General features: G+C 39.4%; 1 protein-coding gene across 1 annotated transcript; it reads right to left on the bottom strand.

The window, feature by feature from the left end:
- Positions 1–3320: 3320 nt before the first annotated feature.
- On the bottom strand, positions 3321–10507 carry LOC112324378 (uncharacterized). The gene is made up of 6 exons (XM_052447666.1): positions 10205–10507; positions 8921–10048; positions 8149–8399; positions 5106–5753; positions 4213–4973; positions 3321–4059 (listed from the first exon to the last, which is right to left on the bottom strand). The coding sequence occupies exons 1-6, from the start codon at positions 10505–10507 to the stop codon at positions 3584–3586; spliced, it is 3567 nt and encodes a 1188-aa protein (XP_052303626.1). The 3' UTR covers positions 3321–3583.
- Between the last annotated feature and the right edge of the window lie 405 nt (positions 10508–10912).

Below are 10912 nucleotides of genomic sequence, written 5' to 3'. Positions count from 1 at the left end.
CCCCTTTATATGTTCTTTGACATGGTTAAGCTCTTAGAAGCTTTACATTTCGCACCATATTCAATAACACTTGTCATGGCAAAAGAAGGAGAAATGGATCTTTATCACATCTTTAGCATCACAATATCCACCAACCAGATCTTTGTAAGAAACTACCTTGTTTACCATTCCCATTGCTTAATCGCGAGCTTTCTGATACGATCCAAGCAAGGTTAGATTTAGACTTTTGCGTAAAATTTTCTACCATCTAGTTTTACGCTATTAAGCTGAAACTTTACCAAAAGCTTCTAGAGGCATTTATCTATTTTGGGCTAAACTTTCAGGTGAATCAGAGTTCAGGAAAATCTTGCGATATAGGTCAGAACAGATTGTACGAATTTTATTCTTTATTTTTTTCGACATGTGGACCAAGGTTATTGAAAACGCGTTTTGACTAGTAAAATTGGATGATTTTACAAGTCAAAAGGAGTAAAACGTGTAAAATCGGGTTTAAAACTTGAAAACTAGTAAAATCGATCAAACCCAGTCAAACTCGTGTAAAATCAGGTCAACTTGTAAAAAACATGAAACCCGGTCCGATTTCACGATTTCACATGAAATGAAAAACAACTGACTCCCCCGCCTAACACTCCAAGTCCACGTCTCCACCCTTCCCCTTTTCAGCTTTTCCCTTTCCCCTTTCCCTAAATCGTTTTAGGTTTGTTAACTTTTAGCCTTCTCCCATCATATTAGCTGATGACATGAACTTACTGATTGACTCGTTGAATTCCAGTGTTCCAACATATTCCTTATAAAGGAAAATAACATCCGCCTTGGCATGTAAGCCAAAAGAAATACTAGTCGGAAGGATTTTCTTCATCGAGTCTGGATTTTAAATCTTCTCTTCATTTAAGAGTAGTATATCTTGTGTGGCATGAACATGTGACTTTGGACTTGCAAAGCTGCTCAACACAGAAGACCTTGCTTCTTCGGTATGGACTTGATTGCATCTTTAGTATATTACTAATTTACTTTGTTTTAACTTGTCAATTGAAATTACACCCCTGATTTCAAACTGTTACAACTTTTTTTCTCAACTTCTTACTGTATCTAATGCCTGCAACTCAGATAGTGTTTGGGTACCATTTAGGGTCCCAGTATGTTTTGATTCAAAATCCTAAGAGCTGGTGTTTGAACTACTTGTCTTAAAATGGTTCTTTTCATCTTTCTGTTTTCTATGCCTTTGCATGTCACTTAGGTAGTTGGCACTCCTAATTACATGTGTGCCAACTACAAATCAGACATATGGTCATTTGGTAAGAAATCTAGAAGCATGGATTTGAATTTATCAAATTTACTTCCGCAGTGGCAATAACATCTATCTAATGTTTCAGGATGCTGTATGTTCGAAATTGCAGCACATCAACCAGAATTTAAAGCTCCTGTAAGTACAAGCCTGATCTTCTGTTACAAATATAGCATAAATATAATTTGGTTACCAGCATAGCACCTGCAATTTACTTTAGTATGAACTTTAAAGTACGATAGGGAGCTATCTACTCTCACCATTGAGATCTAGTCAGTAGCCACTCTTTTAGCCTTCTCGCATCAAATCAGCTGAAAAGGTATGTTTGATTACCTCCCTCTTACTGCAATTTCGGTTTGCTTTGTTCTCCAAATCATAGTCTTTTGCAACGAATATAACTCGATGAGAGGGAATTCGCACTAACATAATTGAAAATTGCATTTGATTGTGGAAAGGAAGTGGCCTATTGATGCGAACCTCGTGATCACGTGGTCACGCAACCCACAATCAAGATTGAGATCTGATCCCGGAAAGCCGAAATAGATCTGATCACGTGGTCACGCATACCTGCGCGAAAGTGCATCAGCTACGATGTTCTCTTTGCCTTGCTTATACTTGATTACGTAAGGAAAAGTTTCAATGAATTCAACCCATTTTGCATGCCTCCTATTCAACTTACCTTGTCCTTTCAGATGTTTCAAAGACTCATGATCCGAATGGATTACGAACTCTTTTGGCCACAAGTAATGTTGCCATGTCTCAAGTGCTCCTACCAATGCATAGAGTTCTTTGTCGTAAGTAGGATAGTTCAAGGTCGCTCCACTTAACTTCTCACTAAAATATGCAATAGGTCTCCGATCCTGCATCAAAACAGCACCTATTCCCATTCCAGATGCATCACATTCTATTTCAAATGCTTTCGTTTTAGTCAGGTAAAGCCAAAACAGGTGCAGAACATAATTTATCTTTCAAAAGAACAAAAACCAATTCTTGTTCCTCCCCCCATTTAAACCCAACTGACTTTTTAACAACTTCATTCAAGGGTGCAGCTATTGTACTGAAATTTTTCACAAAACGCCTATAAAAACTAGCTAACCCATGAAAACTCCTTACCTCACTTACCGATTTGGGTGTAGGCCAATCCTGGATGGCCTTAACTTTCTCATCATCCATCTCGATACCCTGTGCAGTTACAACATAGCCAAGAAACACAATTTTCTCTATGCAAAAGGCACACTTTTTAAGATTAGCATACAATTTCTCACTACGCAACACACTAAGTACATTACGCAAATGATCAAGATGCTCAGTTAAGTGCTTGCTATAGATCAGAATGTCATCAAAATACACAACCACAAACTTACCTATGAATGCACGCAACACATGATTCATTAAACGCATAAACGTACTAGGTGCATTTGTAAGTCCAAACGGCATTAACATGCGTAGTCTTAAATGTTGTTTTCCACTCATCACCTTCTTTCATTCTAATTTGATGGTACCCACTTTTCAAATCGATTTTAGAGAAAATACAGGATCCATGTAACTCATCTAACATGTCATCAAGCCTAGGAATGGGGTGTCGATGATGTGCCGTGAATGATTCGAAAATCGGCAACAATGAATCTGACGAAAATGGATGAAGGATGGGTCTGGTTGTGTTGTCTTTCTTTTGGTGTTTAGGCTGGATTATAGTGATTTCAAGGTAAATAAGATGGAGGATAGACTAGAATGATACTTTGATAAGTCGATCTGGACGCCACAAAGATCAATCTAGGATTTCGACGCCACACTCTTTGTGATTGAAGAGTGATAAGTCAGGTAGGGTTCTTCACAAAAATCAATTTGGAAGAACAACTCTTAATTCTGTGAATTAAGTTTCAAATCTTGGCCATAAGTTCTTTATTACATATTCTGATACTATATTTATAATTGGAACATCCCTCCAAAGTTAGGAATAATTCAACATGGCAGAAGTCAAGCCCAAAAAACAGACTTTGACAAACTAACCTAGACAAATTAACTAGCACACGTTTTTTGACCTTTCTAACACAAACAGACCAAATTTAAAACAACCATATCTTCTTACACAAAAGTCCAATACAATCATGGTTTGACAATCTAGAAAGAACACGTTCTGAACTTGAAATCCACCTTGATTAGTCTTGTTTTCACATGCAATGGATGACTTCAAATTCGGGTTCAAATTCATTTGCTGTTCTGACCATAAACAGCATCAATTCCTTCACTTATTTGCATATCAACCCAAATTCGAGTAGCCCAGCATCAAAAGAACAATTAAGGGCTTTTCTCATCTCCAAGTTCCAATTGTAGGCAAATAAACATCCTTGAACCAATTTCAAACTGATTGCTAATTTTTAACTCTGACGCAGCTTCAATCATTCCAATTTGACTCGTCAAGGCCCTTTGTAGTTGTTTCGCTCTCGATCTTGTCATTGGACCATCTGAATCCTCTTGCACATTAGTTTTAGCCTTACAAGATGGATTATAATTCCCATGATGCACATCATCAGCCCCGGGTTGAAAATGATTTGTCCTTAAATCAGAATCGTCATCGTCATCCAAGTTTGGAGTCAAGTCTTTCACATTAAAAGTAGCTGATACGTTGTAATTACCAGGAAGATCTACCTTATACGCATTGTCATTCACCTTCTCTATAATCCGAAATGGACCATCAGCTCTTGGCATCAACTTGGACTTACGTTTGCTTGGGAATCTGCCCTTGCTAATATGAATCCAAACAAGATCTCCAGGTTCAAACCTAACCATTTTCCGCCCCTTGTTAGCCTGTTTAGCATACTTTATCGTTTTCTCCTCAATATGTAATCGAACCTGCTCATGTAGTTTCTTCATCAATTCTGCCTTTCTAATTCCATCCATAGATGTCCTCTCATCAATTGGAATATGAATAAGATCAATAGGAACACAAGGATTAAAGCCATACACAACCTCAAATGGTGAAAATTTTGTAGCCCCATGCACACTACGATTATATGCAAACTCCACAATAGGCAAACAAGTATCCCAACTCTTCAAATTCTTATGTATAACAGCTCGTAACAAAGAAGATAAAGTTCGGTTTACTACCTCAGTTTGTCCATCAGTTTGTGGATGACATGCCGTACTGAAAAGTAACTTCGTTCCAAGCTTCCTCCAAAGAGTCTTCCAAAAGTGGCTTAAGAACTTTGTATCACGATCAGAGACAATGCTTTTAGGAACTCCATGCAAACGAACAATCTCTTGAAAGAACAAATCAGCAACATGTACTGCATCATCAGTTTTGTTGCAAGGAATGAAATGAGACATTTTGGAGAATCGATCAACCACGACCATTATTGAATCCTTTCCACGCTGTGTTCTTGGTAACCCAAGTACAAAGTCCATGCTAACATCCATCCATGGTTGCTCTGGAATAGGCAATGGCATATACAGTCCATATGCATTCTCTTTACCCTTAGCTTTCTTGCAAATAGCACATCTCTCAATCACCTTGTGCACATCCCGTAACATGCTAGGCCAAAAGAAATGTTCTTTCAGCAGCTCATAAGTCTTCTTCTCCCCAAAATGACCACTAAGACCACCACCATGAGCCTCTCGCACAAGCAACTCCCGTAACGATCCTGAAGGAATACACATTCTGCCCATTTTGAACAAGTAACCTTCATGCATAAAGAACCCATCACAAGCTCCCTTTGCACATTCGACAACCACATTAGCAAAGTAGGAATCATTAGCATACTGTTCCTTCACTTGTTCAAAACCCATCAGCTTTGCATTCAACATAGAGATCAGTGCAAACCTCCTAGAAAGAGCATCAGCAACCACATTAACTTGCCCTTTCTTGTACTTTATGACATAAGGAAATGACTCCATAAACTCCACCCATTTAGCATGTCTGCGATTCAGCTTGCTTTGCCCCTTAAGATACTTCAAGGATTCATGATCAGTATGTATAACAAATTCTTTAGGCAATAAGTAGTGCTGCCAAACCTCTAGAGCCCGAATCAAAGCATAGAACTCCTTGTCGTAAATAGAGTAGTTCAAACGTGCTCCATTTAACTTTTCACTGAAGAATGCAATCGGCCTCTTTTCTTGCAGCAAGACAGCCCCAATTCCAACTCCGGAAGCATCGCACTCTATTTCGAATGTTTTAGCAAAGTCTGGAAGTGCTAAAACTGGAGCAGTACACAACTTCTCCTTAATTAGCTCAAATGCTTTCTGCGCATCTTCACTCCATCTAAAGTCGTTCCCTTTTTTCAAGCATTCTGTCATAGGAGCAACAATAGAGCTGAAGTCTTTCACAAATCGCCTGTAGAAAGAAGCTAAACCATGGAAACTCCTCACATCAGCGATACTAGCAGGTTTTGGCCAGTCCCGAATTGCCTCAATTTTCTCCTCATCAACCTTAACTCCCCTGCTAGAGATAATATACCCAAGAAACACGACACTTTCTTTACAGAAGTAACACTTTGTGAGTTTCCCATACAACTTAGAATCTCGCAAAGTTTCAAACACAACTCTAAGATGCTTCATATGATCATCAAAGGTCTTGCTATACACCAGGATATCATCAAAATATACTACAACAAACAACCCAATATACTTCCTCAAAACGTGATTCATAAGCCTCATAAATGTACTAGGCGCATTAGATAACCCAAACGGCATTACCATCCATTCATATAACCCCTGTTTAGTTTTAAATGCTGTTTTCCATTCATCTCCTTCTTTCATTCTAATTTGGTGATAACCACTCATCAAATCGACTTTAGAAAACAATGCAGCTCCATGCAACTCATCAAGCAAATCATCAAGTCTGGGTATAGGAAATCGATACTTAACTGTTATTTTGTTGATAGCGCGGCTGTCCATACACATCCTCATGGTACCATCTTTCTTCGGTACAAGCAAAGTAGGTACGGAACATGGACTAAGTGATTCTCGCACATAGCCCTTCTCTAAGAGCTCACCAACCTGCCTTTGAATCTCTTTTGCTTCCTCTGGATTACATCTGTATGCTGGTCTGTTAGGAAGTGAAGCTCCCGGCACCAAATCAATTTGATGCTCAATTCCACGAATAGGTGGTAACCCTTTAGGTAATTCATCTGGAAACACATCTTTAAATTCTTCAAGCAATTCGTTAATCTGTATTGGTAAGTCCAATCCTTCTACTTGTAGTAATTGCTTTGCCCAAATCATGAAAACAGCCCCTGCTGAAGCTAATGCTTGTTTGATGTCTCCTTTTTTGGCTAACAACAGCCCCTTACGTGATTTCACCTCCTTTTGTTGGCTTCGTATCTGATCCTCTCTAACCTGTTGAGAACTCAATGGTAACAAGTTCACCTTCTTTCCATTCAGCATAAAAGAATAAGTGTTCTTTCGTCCATTGTAGGTCACATCCTTATCAAACTGCCATGGACGACCCAGCAACAAATGGCTAGCTGACATTGGCGCAACGTCACACAAAACCTCGTCATGATAGGTTTTAATGGAAAAAGGTACACGAACTTGCTTTGTCACCCGAATCTCCCCATTCTCATTCAGCCATCGCAAACTGTACGGCCTGGGATGTGGAAGGGTAGTTAAACCCAATTTCTCCACCAAGGTAGTTGACGCAACATTAGTGCAACTTCCGTTGTCAATGATCATCCCACACACCTTATCTCGAATCTGACATCGAGTATGAAAGATGTTCTCGCGTTGCTCATCACTAACGTCAATTTGTGCATTCAGAACCCGTTGCACAACCAACAAATCTCCAGCCATAATTAAGTTTATCAACCTCAATTCCAGCAAGCCTTTCTTCTGTTTTTGGCTCCTGCCTTAGATCGCAACTGATGCTCTGATACCAGATGATGTGCCGTGAATGATTCGAAAATCGGCAACAATGAATCTGACGAAAATGGATGAAGGATGGGTCTGGTTGTGTTGTCTTTCTTTTGGTGTTTAGGCTGGATTATAGTGATTTCAAGGTAAATAAGATGGAGGATAGACTAGAATGATACTTTGATAAGTCGATCTGGACGCCACAAAGATCAATCTAGGATTTCGACGCCACACTCTTTGTGATTGAAGAGTGATAAGTCAGGTAGGGTTCTTCACAAAAATCAATTTGGAAGAACAACTCTTAATTCTGTGAATTAAGTTTCAAATCTTGGCCATAAGTTCTTTATTACATATTCTGATACTATATTTATAATTGGAACATCCCTCCAAAGTTAGGAATAATTCAACATGGCAGAAGTCAAGCCCAAAAAACAGACTTTGACAAACTAACCTAGACAAATTAACTAGCACACGTTTTTTGACCTTTCTAACACAAACAGACCAAATTTAAAACAACCATATCTTCTTACACAAAAGTCCAATACAATCATGGTTTGACAATCTAGAAAGAACACGTTCTGAACTTGAAATCCACCTTGATTAGTCTTGTTTTCACATGCAATGGATGACTTCAAATTCGGGTTCAAATTCATTTGCTGTTCTGACCATAAACAGCATCAATTCCTTCACTTATTTGCATATCAACCCAAATTCGAGTAGCCCAGCATCAAAAGAACAATTAAGGGCTTTTCTCATCTCCAAGTTCCAATTGTAGGCAAATAAACATCCTTGAACCAATTTCAAACTGATTGCTAATTTTTAACTCTGACGCAGCTTCAATCATTCCAATTTGACTCGTCAAGGCCCTTTGTAGTTGTTTCGCTCTCGATCTTGTCATTGGACCATCTGAATCCTCTTGCACATTAGTTTTAGCCTTACAAGATGGATTATAATTCCCATGATGCACATCACTATACTTTACCGTTATGTTGTTGATGGCTCGGCAATCAACACACATCCTCCATGTTCCATCCTTCTTAGGCACAAGTAGCACAGGTGCAGCACACAGACTCATACTCTCACGAATGTAGCCCTTTTCCATCAGCTCATCAACTTGCCTTTGAAGCTCCTTCGTCTCCTCGGGATTGCTTCTATAGGCTGGTCGGTTAGGAATTGAAGCTCCGGGTACGAAATCAAGCTGATGCTCTATCCCCCTCAATGGTGGTAATCCGCTAGGAGTATCATCAGGGAACACATCATCAAACTCCTGCAACAAAGCAATAGCAACACTAGGCACAATATGATCAAGATCATTAGTATTAAAGTAAGCCTCTTTGTACACAAGTAAAATCATTGGCTTGTTAGTGAAAATTGCAGATCTGACCTCACCCTCTCTAGCATAAAAATTGGGTTGTTTCTTTACTTTTTCCACACAATTCTCATCACCCTTACTGACTTTCTTCACTCCTCTTGTCTTGCCTCCACTCTCGGCCAGATTTGGGTGTTTTTGAGTTGTGGTCGAATGGTTTGATTTGTTTGGAGTGTTGGCTGAATATTTGTTTGTGTTTGGATGGGTGGCCGAATGGGTTGTAGTGGTTTGAGTTTTAGCCGAATCTATTGGTCTTCTCTCCCCTTGTTCCTCACCTTGATTTTCTCTCCCCATTGCCTCATGCTCACTTTTTAGCTTTATTTGATCATCATACACCTGTTTGGGTGTAAGAGGTACAAGAGTGATGGTTTTACCATCTTTTACAATGGTAACCTATTTTTAACCCCATCATGAATTGCCTTCCTATCATATTGCCATGGTCTCCCCAACAAGATGTGACTTGCTTGCATTGGTACCACGTCGCACAGAACTTCATCAACATATTTCCCAATAAAAAATGGAACCACAACCTGTTTAGTCACTTTCACTTCACCACTATCATTCAGCCATTGCAATCTATATGGTTTAGCATGCTTAACAGTACACAAATTCAGTTTACTAACAAGGGTGGTACTACAAACATTAACACAGCTTCCACTATCTATAATTAAACCACACACCTTGCTTTGTACATAACAACGCGTATGGAAGATGTTCTCCCTTTGTTGATTAATTTCATCTTCCTTTACCTGAACCTGAAGTGTTCGTCTTATAACCAAGGACTCCCCAACCGGTAATGCTAACTCATCCCCATCACTATCCTCTAACAAGTGTTCGCCTTCACAATCAGATGTGTCACTTTCAGATTCCATATCACCATTATCTCTAATCATCATGATTCTCTTGTTTGGACACTCTGAAGCATAATGTCCATGTCCTTGACAGCTGAAACATTTAACATCACGGGTACGTTTAGGTTGAGTTTCAGATTTACCTTTGGCATCAGGAGGAACCTCAACTTTAGCCTTTGGTAGTTCAGTTCTAGAAGGAACAAAGGATCTTGGCCGGACAGTACCCTCTCTCTTTAGATTCGGCTTCCAAGATGATGAAGAGCCCGAATTAAACGCTGGCCGAGGATGTCCCTTCCGAAGTTGTCTCTCCACCTTCGTAGCCATGTGAACCATGTCCTCTAGCTCCACATAATGCTGTAGCTCAACCACATTGGCAATGTCCCGATTCAACCCATTAAGAAACCTAGCCATGGTGGCTTCTCTATCCTCAACAACATTGGCCCGAATCATTGCTATCTCCATCTCTTTGTGATATTCATCTACTGTCTTATAACCTTCATTCAGACCTTGGAGCTTCAGATATAAGTCTCTGTAATAGTGGTTTGGCACAAATCGTCTCCTCATTAAGACTTTCATCTCCCCCCAAGTCTGAACGGGTCGCTCCCCATTCCTCCTCCTACTAATTACAATTTGATCCCACCAAATCAATGCATACTCCGTAAACTCAATTATCACCAATTTCACCTTCTTTTGTTCAGAATAGCTATGGCAATAAAAAATCCAATCTACCTTTTTCTCTCACTCCAAATAAGCCTCAGGATCGTTTTTACCTTGAAAGTTAGGAATTTTCAGTTTAATGGTGTCCAAGTCCCCATCCATATCTTCATAAGTGCCCATGCCACGGAAATTCACATTCATCCTAGCCCTGTTTGGTCCAGACCTGATTCCTTGGCCAGCAGATGCAAAATCATAGTCATCTTCACCCGCATCTGCGTTTTCGTCAACGAACTCTTCAAAATCAGATCTGACATTTCGTACGGCCATACGGACCGTATTTCCTCGGCGATCAGCCCCACGATTCTGTTGCTTTATTGAATTCACCTCATCTTTCAGATCCTTGTACGTTCTAGACAATAGCTCAAGTTGTTGGCCTATGGCTCGCAATTGGAAAGCTACGTCAGCGTTTTGTGTAGCTGATTCGTTGTTTTCAGACATTCTTTGAATCTGCAAAATTTGGTTAGTAGCACAAAATATGTCCTCACACCTCTTGTGTATCACACAAAAAAATCAAGGCTTTTCACTCTAATAGCTCACAATGCCTTTTACCTCACAACTTGCTTTCTTTTGGTTCTTTAGGAACTGAAATCAACAAATCAAAGTCAGTAGCCTTCGCAGCGCACTCTAATTATAATTTTCAGACTCAAGAATCAATAAATATACTGAAAACAAAGCAAAACAAAACTACAATTATGATTTTGCGAGTAGCAATGCAAATTCGTACGAATTGTGGACGAAACGAAGACACGAAATAAAACAGAAGCGAATATTAGCTAAAACAGTTACTTGACTCCTAAATAACCCAAATATAATAGAACCAAAAAGATTTGGACAAAACTAAAC

This window comes from Populus trichocarpa, chromosome 15 (assembly GCF_000002775.5).
Source record: "Populus trichocarpa isolate Nisqually-1 chromosome 15, P.trichocarpa_v4.1, whole genome shotgun sequence".
Lineage (NCBI taxonomy): Eukaryota > Viridiplantae > Streptophyta > Magnoliopsida > Malpighiales > Salicaceae > Populus > Populus trichocarpa.
This window is presented reverse-complemented; position numbering and strand designations above follow the sequence as displayed.

What these genes read in the sequence shown, in the direction of transcription:
- LOC112324378 (XM_052447666.1), bottom strand. Translation starts at nt 10,507, where the DNA reads ATGTCTGAAAACAACGAATCAGCTACACAAAACGCTGACGTAGCTTTC. An exon ending in GCTGATGCTCTTTCTAGGAG is followed by an intron (nt 4,974 to 5,105) that starts GTTTGCACTGAT and finishes TGGGTTCTTTAT; the next exon opens with GCATGAAGGTTACTTGTTCA. An exon ending in TGTTCCTATTGATCTTATTC is followed by an intron (nt 4,060 to 4,212) that starts ATATTCCAATTG and finishes TTAGGTTTGAAC; the next exon opens with CTGGAGATCTTGTTTGGATT.